This window comes from Drosophila yakuba, chromosome 2R (genome assembly GCF_016746365.2).
Source record: "Drosophila yakuba strain Tai18E2 chromosome 2R, Prin_Dyak_Tai18E2_2.1, whole genome shotgun sequence".
NCBI classification, from domain to species: Eukaryota; Metazoa; Arthropoda; class Insecta; order Diptera; family Drosophilidae; genus Drosophila; species Drosophila yakuba.
In genome coordinates, this window is record NC_052528.2 from 7,742,190 (window position 1) to 7,765,541 (window position 23,352).

The window sequence follows — 23,352 nt, forward strand, 5'->3', positions numbered from 1 at the left end:
CGATTGGAATGCGGTTTGGTGGGTTCCTTTTTTCGATAAATCTCACAGGAGAGTTTTTAATTATTTTTAGAGAGTGTTGGCCAAAAGGAAAGGAATGTTTCCCGCCGCTATTGAGTTATGCGATGCTCAGGAAAAAAAATGAAAACTTGTTTTAGGCCTTGCGAACAGGAAACACGCGTCTGGAATCAGGTTTTCTTTGATGATAATGATTTTTGGCGTGGCAGGTGGACGAGAACTTGTTCTCCTGTTCGCACAAGCCCGCTAAAAGGAAAGTTCAACTTTTGTCGGCAACAAAAATGATTTTCACACTCGCATAATAAACGTTAATTTGGCATTTGCAAAACAAACATTCAGTGACCTTAGTAAAATGTGAATTCGCGCTCTGCAATTCGACTCACGTTTCTGGGCTTCGGGCCCTTGAGCACAAGTCCATATAATGTCGATATAATCCTCAGCCCCCAAATACGAAAACAAGTGCGAGCATGACATTTAAAATTTGACCAACACTTTTCAATTGTTCCCATGAATCGCATGCTAATTAGGAATTGGGGAATTGGCGGAGTGATTGATAGATGGCTGTTCGGATTGACACGGGGGGCTTAGCCGACTTACAAACATTTGGCCAACTGCCCAATACAGTTAAGTTCACACCCGCACAGCCCAGACAATTGGTCTTCGAATGGTCGAGGTGGTTTTCCAATGGTCGGCAAAATGTTTTCGGCATTCGGCGTTTTTAAGTTTCGCTTTCAACCATTTGAAGGTCTAGCTGAAGAAGCAGAAAAATTTAAGTTAATTGTACTTGGGAGGGCCATTGTGTGACTTGCATTGTCTGATTTTAAAGCATTTCTTATATTGTGTTATAATTTTTGATGTTAGTCTTATTGTCGGTGACAGGGGAGGCCACACAATAAGATCTTCTTAAATTGTATGGGGGCTGGTAAAAGAAAGTTATTTTTGCACTTTGCCAAAGGCGTAGCCTTGCCGTTGATTAAGGGGCATTTTTCTGAATAATGTAGTGTCTTTAATTTGATTTGGAAAAGCAGAAGCTGAAATCTAAATCAGCTTAACAATATAAAGTTTGTTTGCAATATTACATGTAAGTGCTTAATACCAATGCATTAATAATTATGTTAAATTTATTTGTGTTTTTAAAGTTTAATTGTTATTACACAAGGCAAGACTCCGCCCTTTCTGCGATTTAACTATAAGTTACCCCCGACGTGGGTGTAGCTAATTGTTTGTGGTTTCTTTTACAAAATTTAAATAAACTCAAACGCATAGCGTGAATAATTGGACAAAGACAACAAATCAAAGAAAGAGTCGGCTGGCGAAAAAAGGTGTCCAAGACCATAAAACATAATGTTTGGACTTGACTTTCACTCTTCTCCGAACATTGATCTCGCTGTCTCTATCCCCAAAGTCGGTGGTGGTAAAATTCAGAAGGTAAAACCACAGAGATCACAGTGACCGCTGGCTATGGAATTTCACTTTTGTTTTCGATACGAAGAAGAAATTTGATTTTGACGACTTTGATTAACATAGATTTCATTCGACTTTAATTCGGTCTAAATTGGACATCGTACAGCGACACGTCCAGCAATTTAGGCAGTTCATCAATCAGTCAATCAATCGCAAACAATCATTGTCAAACGAAATTGGTTTCCGTTTCGTGCCGTTATATGAGTTTTTTGAATCCTCGCCACTTGCAATTAGTGGCAAATTTGTAGCCAGTTTTCAGTGCGAGTGCTAAAAAGTAGAGGTAAGTGCTGTTGCATGAAATATCCATCCAAGGGGACACCCGTTTCGACTTCCGAACTTTTTGGCCACAAACTTCTTCGCTCATCTTGCAAACTCCCCACAATCAAGGCGATGTTAATTTTACATATTGCAACATTTTACGTTGCCTTGCCTTTGGATTGTCTCTCGACTTGGCTCACAAACTCATTACAATAGCTATGGCTGCGCAAATGTGAACAGTCAGCTCCCAGACGAACTCCCCGGCCCCCTCATTGTAATGGCAAAAGCTCGTTGATGTTTTCAGTGATGCCAACAGATAGAAGTTATTTTTAACTGGTTTATGTGCAACTGATATATATCAAGTTCTGTTGTTGTCAAATTAAGATATCCAGATATGTTGAACATTTTTAACTAATAATACGTCGCAACTGTTTATTTCAAAGAAATAAGGCAAAATCTATTCGAATATTTATCTTATTCATAAGAATCTAAGATATTTATAAGAAAACTATGATTATTTCTATGAAAACTGATGCTCACCACTGACTCCTTTCGTTCCGCCGTTTGTTGCATTCATCGCGTTGACAACAAATGGCACTAAATTTTTGCCATTGCATAATAAACCCTCGACGCTGCCGCTGATGACGCTGCCTTGCCAGTGCAGATGAAGGGTTCACCGTAGCCAGTGGGGGGCTTCACTGTACTTCAGTCGAGTTGGGCAACTACAGAGACAATAACTTTTCTTATGATGCCATTTTTCACGTGGAAAACTTGAGCCGTCTGCTGTGAGAAATTGCGGTGGATGGGTTGTGGAAAAGTCAGAAGATTGGGGGTAAATTGGTAAGGAAGCAGCGAGGATATTTTGGGATAAATCTCAGAGCTCTTCCTTTTTGGATTGCTTGATTGATTTCGAAGAACGGATTTGGCCGTGGATAAATTGGATTTTTCAATCGATTTTAATGCAATCTAAGCCGTGACAACTTTGGAAAAGATTTGTTTTTGATAACACACACTCCACTTTTTTTCACTTGTTACAATTTAGTGGTTTACCAATTTTATGTCTTTACATAGTGTAAGTTCTATAGCGCGAAACCCTTGATCATTTCCAACCCGCCTTCACTTACTCACCGATTAGGTAAACCATTCTCCAGCTATAAGTTGGTAAACTTCTATAATAAACTTGCCCGACAAATATATTTAACGAAACTTCCAAGTTTTCACTTGTGACCACAGAAACTACAATCACATCCCCCTTTCAATATACATCACTGCACTTGTGTTCAAAAGTCAAGTTGAAGTTATTGGTGCAAGAACAAGTGAACTCCCCAAGAATGTTGGGAGCGTATCACCAAGTTAACATTGTGCTTGCGTATACATGGGCCGAAACGGAACAAGTCGTATATTAACCAAACTAAGCATATAAGTATATATTTCCTAAGCTTCCTGGCAGAGCACAGTCAAAGTTTTGTGACTAAATTCCGATTATAATACTGGTATAAAAAATTAATCTTGAATGTGACGAGCCAAGTTAAAGTAATGAAACTTAAAGCTTGCTACCCAAATTGTTTCTCATTTTCTTAAGGGAACTTGAAATAAGTTTCCGACAGAGGAGCTCTACTGTAGTCGGTGCTGAATAAGTTCTTGTCCGGAACTGTGGTTGTGCAAAAATAGGAAGAAGATGGCAGCGGTTGTTCGTGGGCGAGAGTACTTCAAGTTAACCTCTAATTGCCATTGCCCCAAGTGCACCGAGCGGCAATATGCTGCTCATTTTTTGCCCCTCCGTTGGCCATCCAGTCCACCCGACCACACTGTGCCCCTTCCACAGGCTAATCAAATGTTACATGCAACGTTGGAGCAGTTTTTATTGTACTTCGCCGCCGGGCAGCAGCAGCAGCAGCAGTAACAGCGGATCCCTCCAGTAACCCATCAGACCCTTCAAACGCCCCGTCACATACTTATACCTTTCTATATATAGAGGGAGAATGGAACCTGAGGTTGTCATTTGGCCGCCTTTGTTGAGGCCAGAGAGTGTGTGCCGCCGGATTCGTGTGTGTGTTTTAACCCCATTGATCTGATGATGACTAGCCCAAAGGCAGTCCTGGCCCTTCAGCGAGCTACCAATAATTTGTTGTGCTACGAAGGGTATATTAAGTTTGGAAACGGATTTTATTAGATAAAGCATAAAGTTTTAACGGAATTTGTAATTTTTTAATCTATCATCCAACAAATTTTAATTTGTCATTATGAAATATCAAAAGTACCTTTGAAAAGAAAGAATTGGTTTTCAGTATATATGTAACGATTTTGATACAAATAGTAACATTTGTTCAATACGTTTTCAAAGCTGATAAATGTATCCAAATTAGGGTATCCCAACTTCATTGTCCCTAAATAAATTGCACCCCCTTTGTGTCTCTATGTTTTTGTGTTCCTGCCATGCATATACATATGTACGTAAACCTTAACTTTATTTACGTGCTTGATTAGAAGTGGGGAGCTAGCCCAGCCCGTTGGCTCTTTCAGTTTTGTGTTGTTTAGCGACGCTATCAATCTGATGTTCCCACATGCCCCAGAGCCCCAGGCCACTGGCACGCCCCTCGATTGGCCCCAAAACCCCCGTCCTAAAGCCGTGTTAATACCATTCGGCGTCACTGTTATGAGTCGAGAGCGGGCAGGTTTTCCTTATCATTGTGCAAGCGAAAACTTAATTGAACGGCATTTGACATAGTTTAAGGCGATGGCACCATAAACATCGTACCCACTGTTGCCCCTTTCGGATTAGGTGGAAAATTGACTTTGTTGCCGTTCGGAAAATTAGTTTCATTTGTGAATTGCGCATCATTTGGCGACGGCGTTACACTTCGTGTGACATCGAAACCCAGAAAAAAACCCAGGGCATAAAGCTACGCCAGATTAGGCTGCATGTCGAGAAAGAGATGACTCCCAATCCCAAACCCAAGTCCCGCGTCCCATATCCCACCTCCCCAATTCCCGGTTCCTCACCAAGCCAAATGTCACGCCAAACCATGCAACGCCAACAAATGCAACAACTGCAGCGGTTCAAGCTGCTTTCCACTGATTGCGAAAATCATGCCGACAAGAAAAACTATGAAGGTCTTTTTACTAGACTTAGGGATACCCCTCTTTTCACTTCGGACTTTATAGAAACTATTAGAAACGTTGCATATTTCATTTGAGATACTTAGTATGTCACGAGGGTAAGGTCGCTTTTTCACCTAAAGGTTCACCTAAAAACGTTGCCGAAAAGTACCTATACCTGCTTCATACCCTGTATAAAAAGAGTTGCCAGAATGTGGCATGTGACAGGGTGCAGAAGACGAGCTTGAGCTCCCACCAACCATTCAAGTGCTCCCCCTTCTGCAGCTGCATCTGCAACCAACTGCAGTCGCCGGGTCTCGAAAGCTTCGCAATTTGCAATCCACAGCAGCAGGGACCAGCATCTCCTATCCTGAGTGAAATTTTGTCAATGCATCTGGATGTGGCTTAGGGTTATCGGAGTCACGGAGCGGGAAGAGTCAGGGATTGAGTTATGAGTCGCAGCAGTGAAGTAAATTAGAGAAGGCAACGAAGGAGTTGTGAATATTTTCAGGCAAAGGATCAGCTGCAGAAGTCGCTGTGGGCAATAGATATAGATACATGTATGCAGCAAGCGGAATTAGGTAGTCAAAGGTTCATCCGGTTCATGAAGAGCTGAGCCGATGGAGGAGCCAATTTGATGACTAGCCTGGATTTTATGGGGTTATCTTCGCAGCTTAACCTAAAGGAGAGAACATTTCAGCAGGAAAAGGAGTTTGTGTTTCACAGGATAATGCTTTCAGCAAGAGAAGAACATTTAGGATGTTTGAACGGCTGCACAGAACACTTACGCGATTAGAAAGTGCAATTCAGCAATGTTTAAACTAGGAATTGTGCAACAATTCGTGTAAAATATGTTAAACTTTAAAGAAAGACACAAATGTACACCCCTTTGCTTTTGGGTCATCCGGTGTGGCATTGTCATAATTTAGCTCGCCTATAATTTGATTTATATTCGATCATAAATTAAATAACTTCGTGCGCAACTGTGCAGCTACATGTTCATTCGCATTACATTTGGCACATTTGCAGTTGATGCACGAGTCTAATGGTAATTAATTAGGCATTTAATTTAATTATGAGTGCAAATTGCACACAGGTCACAGCATCCGCTAATTTCTGGTTAAATGCAATGGAAGTGATTATTGCTCGGCAAATGTTTTGTTCACCGCTCTGGGGCTTTAAAATGTAAACCAAAACTCCCACAATTTCAATACATAATTTACACCTGTGTGCTTTGTTCAATTACCAAATTCTGAGGGAGGGAGTTTTGTTTCGCATTAAAGTGAATGATATGAATTTCAATTTACGGAGAGGAAACTCATAGATGGCGATTCCATTATGTACATCCCAGATTCCGTATGTACTCATTCCAAGTGACAAACTTGGGCAATTTCCGCTCCACGGAAATGTGCACAATTTAATTTTGGACTGCGGTGGCAGGGGCTTGCTCATTTTTGCCCCGTTTTTTCCTTAAGGAACATCTTTTGGTCTAGCCGAGCAGAAGCTTAGTTAATATCTTCATCTGCGTATCTCTCCGCGGAGTTGATAATTTTCTGCTTGAGTGTGTTGCAGACTTCCCCAAGTTGCTGTTGCTTTTAATTAGAATTAGCAAGTCGCTTGTCGTAGCCACAAAAATGGTATGTACTCACACATGACTGGCATTCAGTTTGGACCCCAAGTGAGCAGAGAAGTTTCCATACCCAGCTCCCCCTTTCTTGGCTTAAGATAATTTTTCTGCCGTGAAAACATAAATTCAAGTTGTTTTTATTACCATGCACACTCACGCACGTTTTTCTCCTCTTCTCCTTTATCCCCCGAAGAAACTTTGTATACCCAAAATTTTCTCGGAAAATTAACAACACTCGTGGCTTTGATTTATCGCGATAAGCGGATGTTGTTGTTTGCCGTTGCTCCCCATTGTTTGTGGGGCGTGGGGCGGTGGGTGGTGCTGCTGAGATTTTGATTTTGTCAGACCCCATATATATGCAGATTGATTTTCGGGCTTTAATTAAGTTATCTAGTTTGGCATTTTGATAAATGCTCTCGACGCTTCGTTACGGCGGGTAATTGAAAGTGAAGGCTAAATGATTTTGGCCATTAGGAGGGTTGCGCTTCTGGCAAGGGAATACGGAAACTTAAAACTGAAATTTCATTTAGGGAACTAACTGCTTGATTAAGGTAGATACAGTTGATTATTTGTATAAATTGGTTATTGAAATACTTATAAAAATTAGATAATGAGAAGATGTGATGCCACCTACTCCACAAGCCTCGAATTCGACGCACTACTTAAGCACCCGCTAAGAAGACAGACCCATAAATTAATTAAAAGTCGGAAAGAGATAAAAATGTGGTGTAAAGAAGGCGAAGCAGCCAACAAAAAAAGAAAGAGATATGGAGATATGAAAAGAGGCAGACAAACAAATTACACATGCGACTGGTGGCCGCGACAGTTTGGCTGACAATAATTAAAGCAACTGCACACAGCCGCCAATAAGAACAACAAACAGCTGCACGCAAACACCAGCGGCATCCTCAAACATCCTCCACTCTCTCCTCGGAACAAAGATGATCTATATATGGATGTGGATGCACCTACATACAAGTGTACATACATATATGTGCAGTTTGAAGGGCGGCAGGCGGATGCAACACGCATGCAGCATGCAACTCCATGCGGCAATTATGTGAATGCAGCACACACAAATTGAAAAAGTAAACCAACTGAAACCGCAGACAGTGTGCCCTCTTTAAAAAGAACTTATAATTTTAACATTACAGCAATTAGAGCTGAAGTGTAAAGTAACCAGTCTTATGTTAAAAATTAACAATATATAATTGGGAAGCTTCAAAGCAGTTTCTACTTTTGACTGTCTCATTTTTAAAGCACTTGTTTCATTCTTAAATAATACAAATATATATTTTTTTAAGTGTGGAAGTAACACTGTTAAGTAAGCTTGAAATTTCCCCGTATTCTTTATTCTTCAAGCTCTTGGTAACCATAATCTTCATACATGACAACCACAGAGACCAACACCCTAGCCAGCTTTAATTGTTAAACAAATATTCGTAAAAAACAAGAGAGAGCACTATTAAAGGCCAAGCATTTACTTGGTTTTATTACTGCTGACCTCCGAGGTCGTTTGTTACTTTATCTTTTTTTGGGGCAAAGTTGGGCGAATTCTTATGTGAGGCGAAGAAGTGTGATGCGGCTACATATATGTACATACATATAAGCTCATGAGATGACCGCCTCTTAAAATGTTTTTTTTTAGCCATGCAAGTGGGAAAGTTTTTGAACGAAAAATGTTCTCATCCAATTAGCGAAGATAATTGCTGTTGTCAGAAAAAGGCAGCACAACTTTTTGAAATAAAAGGCGGTAATATTTTTATATTAAATAAATACCATGCGAAAAAATGGGCTTGGTTTTTTAGTAGAAGTAAGCCAAAGTGGGAATTTTGTAAATTTTCTTTATTTTAACCACTATTTTAAATTATTTACGTAACTTTGCTCAGCTATTGAAAACAATTTTTAAGTCAAAGCTCAAATAATAGCCCTATTATTTATGGGAGCCTCTTTGTTATGTAAAGAAATTTTTGTTTTTATTATGCAAATATTTGTCATATTTGTGGGCCTAAATTGAACGATACAAAACGCTCAAGTTTCTGTTTGTCTAGCGCATAACAAATAATTCCCCTAGTTAAGCCACTTAAATGCTTTTAAAGTGATTTTACCTAAGCAGTCTAGTGTTGCACAACTTTGGCCAGGCAAAAACAATAAAAGCCAAGCCAAAGTCATATGTCAATAGGCTAATTAAAGGGGACAGCAGCGATCTGTTGCTTGTTCGAAATAAATGTATCTCAAAGTCTGTGCTTTCAGTTCAATTGCAATCTGTTTTCGTTTTGCCATCAAAAGTTCACAAGCACAGCACCATAAATGTGCACTTGATTAATCGATTTTTGTTTCTCTATCTCCTTGCAGTTAACCCCGAAAACAGATCTTGAAGTTATGGTAAGTTAATAACCCTAATTGGACAACAACTTTACATGAAAATTAGCAGTACACGGAGCATGTCCCATGGGTGAAATAAATCATAATTTATGCTAGAAGAAAAGAAAATTGTACACTCTACGCAGTGTATAATTTATGCACAACTTTTTAAACTGGAATTGTGCGGTTTTTCGGGCAAGGCTGCCGCTTTGAGCGCTTAATGTGGAATGAGTAATGTTAAAATGTAACCAGGACAATGGCAGCCAAGATTGCGCCAAAGGGAGTTGCCACCGAATCTCCATCGCTGTTTTCCGTCTCTCCATCTGCCCCCTCATGCAATTTATATTCGACACTTGGCTCGCCTGTTGCGAACTGGGTCAAAACATGTGAAGAGCACCACTTGCTCCTGTTGTCGTAGTCGTGCCAGTGGATTTTATCATCCTATTCCGGCCAGGGGTTTAAATTGTCCCTGGGCTGCGCCAGACTCTTACAACCCAACCCCTGTTCGTTTGATTGAATTTCAATTTTAATACTTCGGCCAGAGCAGGAGTCGTAAAGTTGGCCGTTGATTTCGGACTCTTTCCAGGTCATTTGTCTCGGAGAGCAAAGCCCCAGCTTAGGCTAAATTAGTTTGATGGCGTCTTTTTTGGTTGTCGGCTTGGGGCCGGCCAAAAGTTTTCATTAATGTAAAGCACTTTACGCACTCATTAGAGTCATTTGTTTGTGACATCTCTATCTCGCATTCCGTTTCCCGGTCCGGTCTGTGGATGATAAATGTGTCCATAATGCGGCCTAATTGCGGGATCATTAGAAGCGCCTTTCGGCCCTGATTGCCACTCCTGCGAACATACTCGAATTGGATTGGCATACTGGCACACTTAGAAAAAGTAAGCTAGTGGTTAAAGTAAGTTAGTTGTTAAATGATGTAATGGTGATTTTTATGCGAACTTAAATTTTAAAAGGCAACTTTTCTCTGTTGCTTTAGTTTCCATAGAATGTTTTTATGTGCTGAATTTCAAAAGTTTTTTCTCGAAGTGTAGGGCAGCAAATTGAGTGCTTGAAGTGGACAGACGGAGTTGACTTTAGCATACATATTTCGGACAGGACAAGGGGCTGGACTACTGGTATTGGTATCTAGGCGGCTGTCATGTTGGATTGGCAACAAAGCAAATCAAATTTAACGATAAACTCCAATGGAAGCACATGTCTTTTCCGCCCGAGATGATATCTGCCATCTATGCCATCCCCCTCTCTATCTCACCATCTAGAATCGGGTCTATATATCCGTGTTGGCGTAAACAACAACGGGGGCACATAGGAATGACTAATTTAATGCGTCGAGTTTGGCGTCGTGTGACGTTACGTATACGCATCGTGAGCCCCGGGACCTTTTGGCATTTTGCAAAGTTAACGAAGCGAACGAAGCAAACAAGACCAGACATATACAAAAGCAACAACAAGGACGAGAAGGGGAAACTGTGACCATAATATACTGAATTTTATTTATAGCATAATTTCAGGTGTCGCGCACACACGACAAAGTGTTGAAAAAGATGCTCAAATTAAAGAACTTAACTTAGCTTAACTTAGTTTAGCTGTAAAATTTCGGGTTTATTTCGCGTCTCTTCAATTTGACTTTCAGTCCATCTTTACTGTGTATAAGAGGAGCTGGTCGGTGGGAAACTTTAATGGTTTTTACCTGGTTCGGATCCAATTCCAAATTAAAATTCTGGAGTAGTTTGATCAGGGCAACTTTAATTACTAACTTGGCAAAGTTCTGCCCTGCAATTAGGATAAGGAAAATATTGTCTGAATATTTCTAGGATAGTTTGCATCCCTTACGTACCCACGCACTGTGATCCGCCAATGCCAAATCCAATAAAAACATTGCTCTTGGTCTTTTCTTCACATTGGCCCACATCATTGTTAGGTTGCTGATACCGAAGTGGCTTATATTTCATTGGCTCACTGAAATATTTTTCATCTCTGTGCATGGCTAGTAAGGGCACCATTAAAGTTTTTCCCTCATCAATTGTAAATTTTGAATTAGGGAGCGAATAACTTTTGCGGCAAACGCGTTCAATAATGGGTAGAGGCGGATATTTGCGAAGAGTTTCTGTAAATACATACGAAATATTAACACTCCCTGACGGCAAAATTAAAAATAAACATACCTTGTAAACACATATCCATATACCTAAGACCATTCAGCTCTTCAAATTTAAGCTGACCATCTTTATTGCTCAGTTCCTTTATTTCCGCTCGAAGCTTCTCCACTATTAGAGGTTCTTGCAGGATTTCCAAGAGAGTGAAGGTTAAAGTTGAAGCCACTGCATCTAGGGATACTTTTAAGAGATCCTCGGCAACTTTGGCCAAGCGTTTGATGGACAACAGCTTTTCTGCATCTAGAAATTACGAATCAGTACTGGTTTTCAAAAAGGAGACTCAAAAGCTTGCCATTTGGACTCGTGTCCAGTTGCCATTTATCTCCACAAACTTCGTTGCCATTTCTAAATCGGACTAGTAGTTGTAAAATATCTTTGCGTATCAGTCCATGATCTTCACGTAGTTCTACGCTTTGTTTAATGAGATCTCTTAAGCGGTAGGTATATGAAGATTTCTGCGGCAATCGACCCAAGGTGCTGAGGGTTGGATTGAAATGAAGGTATGTTTAGTGGGAATTTCCATAATGGGTACTTACAAGGATTGTATAGAAGCCTGACTGTGGCTCAGGTAGCTGGTCAAGATATGGTCCTTGTGCTCAAAGTTGTTAATGTCTAAGCCGTAAATCAGATTGGCAATTATGTTGACAGAATAACTGAGAGTGGAATGAATATAAACGTTATATCAGAGAAGAAAACTCAATTTGCTTCTTACACTCTGAGCTTTTGCTGGAGATCCACTTCGAAGGGGCCTCCTTGGTCTTCCTTGTCCAGCAGATGATGAATTAAATGATCACCCACTTTCTGGACCTGCCCGAACATCTCCGACAATCGTTTGGTACTAAACATGGGTGCCAGTTTCTCCAGCAGATTGAACCTGCGATAACCCGCGACATAGTCCCATTTCAGTTCGCTGAAGTGTCCATTCGATTGCTGCAGAATCGTCTGGGCCAGCTCGACATTTCGCACCAGAAGGACAGGCCTGAAGAAGCAATAGATGCCCAAGAGGCGATCCTTGCCCGACTGGTAGGCCTCACAGATGGCCTCCACGTGTCGAAACTCCCGTCTGTATGCCTTTTGCAGGAAACTCCGCGTGATCCCGGCCTTTTCCGAGGGGAATCCCCTGCGCCGCCAGTGGCTGTAAATGTGCCGAACCGAGAGGAATACCGCCGAATATAGCAGAATAGGCAACAGCAGCCACATTGTGTCGATGATGTTGCGACTTCGAGGTGCCCTGACAGACTGGTGCCTGCGATCTGGGAAACTAAAGTCGAATCTGAGGCTGAGGACGTCTGCCTCGATGCAGATAATTACTGCGAGTTGGCAGGCCCTGTGCGGATGATACCGATAATGATATTGATAATGATGAAGATGCCAAACGAAATCGAAAGTCGCGATCGACTCACCGCTCTTCTCGTCTGCCAACGGACAACTGCAAGTCAATCTGGTCTGACCAAAATAACCAAACCGAAATTCGAACAGAATCGGGAGGAAAAAATCGAACAAAAAAATTCCGGGCATACTATCACATTCGGCTTCAGTTATCTCCCCGTTTCTCTGTATGGCTGTTCTGAGCGGCCTGATAGTAATTTATACAGGCCCTGGGCTGTACCATGTTATTATCAATGTCTGAAGCAAGTTTTTGTACCCAAAAAATACCGATTCCGAGGAGGTACCTATTAGGCTTTGAGTCAACAGAAGGGACACAACTTTTTCAAACATTTTTTACTTATTAAGAAAAGTTTGAGACACGGTAATGCATTGTAAAATATTTAGAAAAATGAAATGTTTATCTCTTTCAATACTCAACAAATTAATTGGCATTAACCAGTCTATACTACTTAGTTGTGGTCATTCTTTTGTTCCTAAGTTGAAGATGCAGCACTCTGCATCACTTTTTTCATTTTATGCTCCCATCTGACAAATGTAGTCTGATTTATTGTATTTATTGATAAGAATATTTACTATTTTAAAATTGCGACGTCATCGGCGTCGCCTCAATGGATTTCGATGGGAAGCATTATCAATGGATCTTGGGGCAATGATTCCCAATGTGGTTAAGAATCTCCGGGTAGAACAAAAGGTAAACACTTGACAACAAATTGTCAAGGACAGGTAACTTGATTATCAAAATCTGCATAACATGAGTGCGTAATTTATATGTGTATTATTCCAAGTGATATTAAAATCCCTGACAAGTCATGATTAATAAAAAGTAAATAGTCTATCAAAGAAATCCCACAAGCTTACCACTCCCATTGACTCACTTCCCTTCATTTATTGTTTTGTCATTTGAGACTTCTGTTACCACGTTGGGAGCCAGGCTTTCATAACGATTGGTGTGTCAATCATTAATTCCATTACGCATAACGAAGTCTCTCTTTTTGCCATGGCTCTATCGAGCAATTAGAGTTTTAGCCAGGTTGCCTCGAAAGTGTCAGTTTCAATGCCTAACCAAGTGAATCAAGGCAATTTGCCATCATCCACTTCACTACTCGGCGACAAGGGGAAGTTGTTAATCACGCCCATTGCATGCCGAAGTTGAAAAAAATGTAAATTGTGTAAAAGGGTAGCAAAAAAGAGGCTAAAATGCATTGCAGTTGTTGCTGTTGTCGCACCGGAGGCAATTTTCCACAGCAATGGAGTAAAAGGGGATCCTACAGGTAACCACTTGTTGCTGCTCCACATAATTGACGTGGCCTGTGGGAATTTGATTTAAATAAGCTCGCGTATCTCTGCTAGCATATTTATGTATCCGACTCGAAGTCGTTCTACATAATTTCCCACAACTATGTTGCAGTTTGGGTCACAAGTTCATTGGGTGGGCCATTCAATGGGTCCTTTTCAATTGAGAGTCTGCCAAAAGCAATTTCAATATTGCTTTATTGGTTTGGCAGACTCCAGCCGATGGCTTCTGCCAACTCATGACAGCAACAGCTTGTTGCCGTGGCTCATCAGCAACATGGCTAGCAGCAACATCAGCCGCAGCAGCAGCAAGTCATGCCACAAATTGAATGAAGTTGCCAAATACAAGTACAGTAGAACTTTTTTTAAAGGCTATTCAATGACTTGTCATACCCTGGAGGTGCACAAAATATTGCAAGAAAATAATTATTTAAGCCTGGCAAGAAAATTTTAAAGACATTTAACCAAACGTCACGATGATGTTATTCACAATGGGCTTCAAATTAAAGGTTTAAAATTTAACCAGATAAAAGGGATACAGGTAATTACAGAAAACAAGCTCGATGAAACCATGATATCTCACTTTAATTAACCGTTAATTAAAATTAATTTTAAATAAATTATTAATAAAATATTGCGCTCATTGCTTTATAATACAACCCACTTGAACTATAATAAAAGCAATAAATATGTGCATTAAAGGCCATTTGAATTCTGCATAAAAATGTTAAGCAGCTTATTCGGATTTGGTTTTTTACTAGCTTTTTTGTTAACCTTTCTTATTTTGTCATATCCGCCCTCTCAAGCGCATATTTATTGGCTTTTAGTCACCGAAGTGAACAAATGTTTAAAAATGCCTGTGATTCACAATGTTCACGTACACGAAGTCATAAAGCATTTGTTTAACATTAAGTCATAAAGCGTTTGTTTTGCATTATTGCCAACAGACACGTGTCAATTAACTTCCATGTGCTGTTCGTATTCCCACAAATAAAATCTAATTATTCCACGACTCGTTGAAATAAAGCTGTATATATTTCCCTACCTAAATACACGGTCTTGCTGTGCGTTTTTCCTCGGAATTATTACGTAAATATTGTGTTCGCCATTTCAATTTGGTCATAAATCAAAACTTGCTCCCCAGAGCGCAATGAAACTTGAGTGAGAACCATAATGCATGTAGAGAAAGGTGGCGTAAATATACAATATAAATTGGGAAATCAAAACAAGAATGTTAAATATACATTTTGTATTGTAAAGCTTGGTTACATATCTGTTTTATTATTTACTGCCTTAGATCAGAAATATGGCTAATTATTAGATATTAATATTTGGTATTAAGGCCTATTAATTAGTATTATTTTATTTCGTTAATAAAATTGGCTTTTGAACGCGAATTTATTTTATTTAAGTCAATAGTCTAGAGCTCCTTTCTCCGCCCCTCAATCGTTTTGCGAAAATTTCCTTGAACAATGGCAGAGCTTTGTATGACAGTTTGTTGTTCTCGTCAACGGCGAAGTTCATGAACAAATGCTAAAAAGCGAACTGGAAAAATAGTATATGCTCGCCTTTATATATTTACATGCAAATTACTCATTGAGAAGATGAGTGCAACGGGCGGGGTAGATGAGATCTGGGTTTGAGTGACAAATTTGCATGTTTATGCGAAAAAATATTCGGTTGTTATTATGAAAATTTTCCGTTTCTTCCGTTTGCCAAGTGTTAGCAACGCAGGGAATGTGGGATTTCGCGAACTGCGGCCACGTCAACTTATCTCCTTCCTCTGCATTTGAAATTGAAGTTGGCTTCCAGAGACGGACGAGGATATGTCATCAGAATGCGTGGTGTAAATTTGGGTTTTAATAACAAATTCAATTTGACTTGAAGCAGTTTTTGATCCACATACGTGCGCACTGCGCAGCAACAGCGATAATTGCTTGTCCTCGGAAAATGGAAAGGAGCCAGCACAACGAGAGGTCAGACGAGACGAGAGGCTTTGTGCATTTTAATTGAATTTTTCCCCGCATTTTCCTGCATAGCCGCTATATGTGCATATGTGCATGTTAAATTATTTTGTTTGCCGCCGACCGTCACAGAAAAAATTAAATCACAGCACGTTTGCTCTTACGCGCTGCCACTCCTGCGCGGATGCACTTGAGTGAGTTTCCATAAAGCGCAGGTCGGGGGAAAACAAACTGGAAACAAATCAGAAATTAACATAAAGGCCTCAAAGCCAACCATCCAACCAACTTGTATCTGTTGCTCATTTCTTTGTTGTTCCATTTTTTGAACTGGGCATTGTTAGGCGGCCACGCCCACCTCCCGGCTAACGGTTTCAATTGTAGTACATGCACGGCAATTTGTTTGATTTCTCTCTGACTCTGCTGACATGTCCAACATTTTCACTGACCTGTCCCACGATGAAAAGCCTTGGTTGTGTGGGATTTTCCATCCGTCTCCACCACACAGAGGAAAAGCATGTCGATTTCTTCTGGTTCCCTACTTGTTCTCTCTAATCCGAAGTTTCAGATCGCATGTCTCGTGAAAAAGGCGTTTCTGGTGTTTAATAACATTTTAGGTAGCTTCTTAGTATTTCATATAAATTTTCTGCTTTCAATTTTTCCTGTGTAGGCGTCTATTGACATCTGAAATTACTTTTCAGCCCCACCCACCTTTGATTTATTTCGTTTATTTCTTACGCCTGTCAATTTCAAACATTTGTCAACTGACACAAATAAAGTGAAATATGAAATTTTGTGACAGTTCTTCAAACATGTTTTCACCAAAAATCCCCCGGGGCTTTGGTTAGATGCCCTCGCTTGACCTGCAAAAGATTTTGTCATTTTAACCGAGTATTTTTTTTGATTTTAAAACATTTTTATATATTTGTTTATTTTATTTAAGCTGACACATTAAATGAACACATAAGTAAGCATTTTCATTTATTTATGCCAGCCGATGCTGTACTATTTATCCCACATTAAAATTCATATCAAAAAACTGTCTTACATATTTTTCATGAACCCCCCAATGAATTGCTCACATTTTTATAGGTACATATAGTATTACGATTATTGCCATAAATAACAGCAAGCCTTTTGCTTGCTTTCTTTTTTTATCTCCCAATTCCCTGGTTGGCTTTTGCCTATTATTAGCTTAAAGTACATAACAGGCCATTAATAAATCCGAAATCATGGCAAACGGGTAGAACACAAATTACGCATACGCCGCGTGGTACGATACAAACTTGACATTGAACTTGCCGCTTGGCGTTCGATATTCCGAAGGCCATTCGAGGACCGGTGGCGACAGTTGGGGTAACATTAAATATTCATTTGGCAGTCGGCTGCCTTGACAACAATAAAAAGTGGCCCCAACAGGGCCGAGAAAAGATATGGCGAAAAAGGGACAATATTTTTAATTGTTTGACCAAAATGTTCGATATACATAGACCGAACGTCCCTCTTCTCTCTGGGGGTGCAAGATATCTTGTGGGGTTGTTTCCTAGGGACGTTGATGGGTGGTCGTAATGAAGCCACATAAATCTCGGCACTAAATATATTTGCCAAGTTCGGGGAGCTGGGGATGTGGGGCAATTAATCTTATGCTGGAGATATATATAAAAGTTTGCGAACAGCAACTGACAAAAATCTCTAAGCTGATGGTTAGATATATGAATTTGATGCAAAGTATACAGCTCTTATAATAGAGTACTATAATTTGTAAGACATTAATTTGTATTCTAGCAAGAAATTTTTCAATATATATATTTAATTATAATTCGAGAACTTGATGATTTTTTTTAAGTTGTAAAAAAACGAAACACTTGAATCATAGTCATAATCAACCATAAAAAGGAATGTTATTATATATATCTCCTGTTGCTAATATTACGCCTCTGACTGTAGCCGGAAACTTTTTTTGACTGGCAGGCCAGGACACGTAAAAAAACACTCAAGGGAGGAAAGTCGTTTGCCTTTTGGGAAAACGGGCATGGGACATCCGCCGGCCACAAAGTAATAGAACAATAAATGTGCATCAGGCAGCCAGAAATCACCGCAGTTAGGAGGCTCCGCTTTCCCCTGTGCGTGTAAATTATAGATAACCGTGTTAATGTTGCAGTGCCACTCCTCCTTCTGCCGGCCTCCCGCCGAAATGCTTCTTTGAACGGCGACAGACCCCAAACAAACAAAGTTGCCTGTGAAAAGTTTTTGGCCCTGCCAGAAGTTGGCCAAAAGTGTGCCAAAGAGCTTCAGCGGATGCGCGATACATTTCCACGGGAACTTCCTGCGTGTCCTGGACAAATTCTCCCATCCTCCCTGTTGAAGTGTAAGAAGCTTTCTTAGTTCTTCCCGTGAATTTGTTGATTATTATTTATTGGAGCTGCCGTCGAGGCATTGACAACTTTAAAACGCGTTCGAGTGTTTATCACTTTCGTTTTTAGCACTTGCCGTATATTTCCCGCTTCCATCCGCTCTGTTTTGGGAAAATTAGCAATTTAAATAATTTAATTACGCCGTGACCTGCAATTTGCGGCGCTAATTAAAACGTGCCAATGTCCACGTGCCTCGACTAGCTTTTCTGGTATTTGAGTTAGAGAAGCTAACGAAATTTGAACGCTCCATATTCATTAGTTATGCGCTTTGCCTCTGAATTTGTTTGCCTGTAAGTACACGTAGTTTTCGGTTACAACTTTTTTAAAGGTATTTGCATAGGACGTGAGTTCTTTGAAATGTAAATTTGTTCGCCTGCTCATGCAAATGTATCATTCTGTGTATGAGTCCTAATTGGTTTTGGATTTTGGTTTTATTAGCCTACAACGTAAAATATTGGCGGAAAATATAGAAGTTACATTAATTTGTATGAATTTTTCAGCTAATTACAGACTTTGTGCTAAACAAAACTTTTTTGAACTCTTTTTTTGTAAATATTCACTTAGCACCAGCCGATTAAACTGAATGAACAATTACTCACATTGTCAATTGTATTTAACCATATTTGAACTTGCTAAGTAAATGAAATTTGGCAAATTGTTCATTGAGCATAAATTTGTGTATTATATTGCTTGTTTACGATTTGAGTTTCTAGAGCGGAAATTGATTGTGTTTAATTTCCAGCACAGCGACCACAATGAAAATGTATATAACATTTTTTTTTACTTGGCAGCAAATGCAGCAGGGCAACAAAGTAAATAACAAATTAGAGAACCAGAGAATCCGAAACTGAAACTCGTGTTGCGACTGGGAATTGTTTTACGCGGTATTTGTTGGTTTCGAGGGTATATTGTATTTGCGCCTTATTCAGATATTCATGTAATGGATTGAAAATACCACTTCAAACGGAGAAATATATTCAGTTCATATTCGATAATTGATTATTATAATTAGATCATTACAATTATGTTGTTCATCTAAAATACTTTGCACTTCCGTGTCAATTATTGAGAGGGTTTCCAATCGTAAACCGGGTATCTTATAGTCGCGTTTCAAATATAAGTTCCAACTGTTTTTATTGTCGATTGCCAACTTTGCGAGGTGGCGGAAAATGGCAAAAGAGAATTGCATTAACTCCACTTGAAGCGAAAACCACAGCCGAAAAGCTTTTGCCACAGAAATCTAATTTAGCACTCTCTCCCTTCTCTTCTCTTTGTTCAACTAGATGTCGCATCAACTGCAGCAGACACGCCGCCGATTGGGCTCCGTTAGCGATTCGGCGCCACCATCGGAGTCCAGCGAGGGCACGGGCTCCTCCCTGGAGCCCCGGGAAGAGCTGATCCTCCATCCGGACTGGTCGGCCCACTCGCATTCGTCGGCACAGAGAAGCAGCGCCCATGGAACCACATCGCTGTACAATGCCTCGGATATCGATGCGGATACCATTAGCACGGACACCACTAGCAACACAAATCTATCGGACTACGAGCGTGGGCAGGTGGAGAGTTTCTTCGGCGGATTGGGCACCGAGATATTCGTGAGCGGCGCTTTGGCCAATCTCTACGAGGGAACCGGAAACGATGGCGACTGGCGTTTGGTGTTCACTGGAATACCGGTGATACTTCACGACAAGGGAAACTCCAAGGCCAGAGCTATACCCAGAGTCACTCTGGTTCTGGCGGAGAGGGGCTCCTGCTTCGCCCTGTGGTCGGATAGGATTGATAACTTGTCGAACTACCGAATCGCGGGTCCCTCCTTCCACACCATGTGCCGGTCCAGCAATCATCAGCAGATGATTGGCTTCAGTTTCGATTCCACGGATGCGGCCCGCGAGTTGTGGCAGCACGTGGAGCGGTTGGTCAGCAATCCGGATAATGAGGCTCTAACCGTGGCCGGAACCCGGAAGCCGAAGAAACAGAAGCGCGCCAAGCCGGCTCCCTTGCCACCAAAGTCACAGATTTCGCATCCGTGCCAGTTCCACCACGTGACCAGTGTGGTGAAGGAGGACAGTGAGCGGTACTACAGCATGCAGGCCTTCGGACCCCCCAATCCCCAGCAGCATCGTTGAGTAGGGTCGGGCGCGTGGATCTGGAACAGGAGCGCCCTATGGTGGCAGAACTGAATCTGCCTCGAAGTACCCAGCAACCCAACAACCACGAAAAAAATCCAGCAAAACCCCCCTAGTTCGTATGGCTAGTTATAGATCCATTTGTTATAGGCCTAAGTTATGCCAATGTGTGATCCGAGTACGAAACTCGGCCAACACATTTATCTGTGATACGATTTAGGCGTCTTTACTTTAGGAGAGGATACTGATAATACAATTTGATAAAAAACATTTTTAAACGATGAACATAGCAAATGGAGCGAGAACTTTTGCAAGTTATTTGAGCATATTAAACGATTAACGTTCGTCGATAAGCAAGTTTTTGTAAAACCTTTTCTAATATCACGCATAGACACATATACCCTTATGCATAATTATATTCGTACCATATAGTCCTGATATCTATCGAGTAATCTGTATGTCCACACTCGCAGGCACTGCGAATGATTTTGATGCCTGAAAAGCTTGCTTTCCTATCGGATTATTGACTAAGCCCAGACAAAGATACAAAAACCGTTTTTTGAAATCTATGTATCATATTACACACATTAATATATATGCTATATTACACCTATCTATATATTATATGTAGCTCTAAGCACTACATCATAGCCACTTGTCTGTATATCTCTGAACTTCATATTTTGCCTGTGCAAAACAATCGCGAGAATCAAATAAAACTGACAAAAAGAGCCAATTATATGTGAAAATTATTCTGTATTGGCTTGTTTTAGAGGTAATCTAAATCACTTAATCAGGTTTCATTTTAAAATGCATTATTTAAATAATCAGATTATTGACAGAGCTAAATTGGGTGTATAAAAACCAAAGTTATTGATGAAAATAATTAAAAGGCAAATGTGTTAGCCGTAGGTTTCTGGTGTGGTACTTCCAATTTTTATATTAATTGTTTGCAGAGGCTTATGAAAGTGCAATCAAATGAGATCAACTTCCATCAATTCGAACTAATCCCAGCTCTTTGACAAGCTCTCCAAATTCAATGACATAATCTAGCATATCAAACTTCCATCATTTACCCCCATGACTCAATTACTTACCATTGAATGCATCGCCAATTACAATAACAATTAAAGCCGTTACGAGTGGAGAAGTGAGCCCGCATAATAATGCGGCCACGGAACACATACTAGTACACCCGTGCATATGAAGATATAGGCATATGGATGCTGCACCGAAACGGGAGCTGATTCTGTTTCTGATTGACCGATGGTAGCCACGGCCATAAATGATGTTGCGGTGCACTCGGGTGACACTCCAGCATCCAGCAGCACTCAACTCCCCTTTTGGCCAATTGCACAAGCGCGCTGCATATTTATGCTAATTAAGACACATCGAGTGGCAGCCAAGAGTGGTGGACAGTCTCTTGCATTTTATGGCCGCTTTTCGTTTTATTGTTTTATGTGTGCATCGCCATTGTTAATGCGATTGTGGTGAGCATTTAATATTTCATGTCGGACAATTAAAATAGCTACAATTTTTGCTTGCCACGCTGTTGAATAATGTGTGCAGTTATGCCGACTTGGCCAACAGCCCGACTCCCAGGCGGACTCCAAATGGATGGGCATCCATCCCGCTGATGCAATGGAAGCGCAATTGTTTCGCTGCCAGGCGACACTTGATTCCCACAGCAGAAAGTCTAATTAAGTGCCGACCTTGATTAAGTGCGAACAATGCAGGGGAATTGAAACAATGCGGGGAAATGGGTTAAACACGAGTTAAAGTACATGGAGTGGCGGCGCGGTCTCTAGATCAAGTTATATTATGGGTCGGTGCTCAGACTGTACTTTATATATCATACAATTCAGATAAGACAAACTGCTAAGGCACTTACTATTTGGCCAACTGGGTTTTAATAATTGGCAACGCGCAAGTCTGGCTCTAATTCATTTGGATTAATATAAACAGGAGAAGTGAAGTAAAAGTGCTTGGCTATCTTGAGGCTCTCAAATTTAATCGATTTCGCTTGTCATTCATGAGTATTATTGGCACTCTGTGTTTATCCAATCCGTGTTTATCCCTCGGAACCCGTCATACTCCTCCGATTTCCATTCAAAATACAAACCAAAGCGATTTAATCAAAAACATGCTAAGCCGGCGAAAATTCGGTTTAGCATTCAACTTCGCATTGGTCGATGTGTGTGTAATGGCCAATTCACTGGTTGAATTTTTGATACGGCCAAAGACTTGTATTGGCATTGTCCGCAAGCGGAGCAACCAGACTAATGGCAAAAGCAATCCCCATGATTCCGCAGCTGCCATTCCCCAGTGCAGAGAACTGATCCCTGCCAAAACATGCAGATTCATGGACAAAGCCATTCCTAACTCAACTCACAACTCTGTGGAAAAATTCAAAAATTGCATTTGCGTTCAGTTTCGAAATGGAGATTGCCCCACACAAAATATGCACAGGGAAAAAAATTCTTCAGTTCAATTAAACTAAAGCGGGTTTTCAAAAGACTGTGGTTAGTAATGACGATTACAGCCTAGGAAATTAGAGTAACATAGTTTCTTTCAAAAGTAAAACATTGAATTTTGTAATTTTGAGCCCATTTTAAAAGTATACATCTTCAATCCAAATGTCGAATTTTCTAGGTACCTAACATTTTTTAGACTGTACCAGTTTCTATTTCTATTTGGCTGTGGGTGCATGGGTGAGCCGCAAACATTTTGATTATTTTAGTTGACTAGTGCAAAAGTGCGGCTTAATTGTTGCCACAAACAATAAGAGGAAGCTTGTGGCTTTAACAAATCTCGACAAACCAAACCGAGGGTGATGGCAAGTTGGCCAAAATGTCAATGTAAGCCCACAATCGACAGCATTAAAATCATCTCAGATGCCAGTCAGGCACCCACCATACGATGACGAAAATGATGATGATGATGCTGCTACTGACTCTTTTGTGCTAGAAAAAATACCATTACACCCCAAAAGAAAAGTAGAGGTTCTACTTCAAGGTAAGGCGTCGCCAGAGGTTTCAGATCCATTCCTGCACTTTCCTCCTCATTCTTTATGGCAGCTTTTCAACGCGTGTTCTGTATTTGTAAACAATTTGGAGTGACACCAAAGGCACTTGTGACCTTCCCAGTCCGCCTTTTATTCCACCCATGCAGCTTTTG

The 23,352-nt window shown here is 40.6% G+C and overlaps 2 protein-coding genes across 5 annotated transcripts in view; one reads left to right on the forward strand and one right to left on the reverse strand.

The window, feature by feature from the left end:
- LOC6529594 overlaps positions 1-20,911 on the forward strand; it is a 40,061-nt gene extending 19,150 nt beyond the window's left edge. For 2 of the 3 annotated variants that reach the window (XM_002090552.4, XM_039372968.2), the window contains exons 3-4: positions 8,819-8,848; positions 19,333-20,911. In XM_002090552.4, the coding sequence (XP_002090588.3) occupies positions 8,846-8,848; positions 19,333-20,175 (846 nt within the window). In that variant the 5' untranslated portion in view covers positions 8,819-8,845 and the 3' untranslated portion in view covers positions 20,176-20,911. The remainder of the gene's footprint in view (positions 1-8,818; positions 8,849-19,332) is intronic. The other variant, XM_039372969.2, reaches the window with a different exon arrangement.
- On the reverse strand, positions 10,295-14,596 carry LOC6529593 (probable cytochrome P450 310a1). 2 transcript variants are annotated; one of them, XM_002090551.4, is made up of 6 exons: positions 11,705-14,587; positions 11,529-11,645; positions 11,285-11,469; positions 11,002-11,232; positions 10,674-10,943; positions 10,295-10,609 (listed from the first exon to the last, which is right to left on the reverse strand). In XM_002090551.4, the coding sequence occupies exons 1-6, from the start codon at positions 12,508-12,510 to the stop codon at positions 10,419-10,421; spliced, it is 1,800 nt and encodes a 599-aa protein (XP_002090587.2). In that variant the 5' UTR covers positions 12,511-14,587; the 3' UTR covers positions 10,295-10,418. The 2 variants fall into 2 exon arrangements, with proteins under 2 accessions (XP_002090587.2, XP_039228901.1); XM_039372967.2 differs by lacking the exon at positions 11,529-11,645 and having other exon boundaries at positions 11,705-14,596.
- Positions 20,912-23,352: the final 2,441 nt, after the last annotated feature.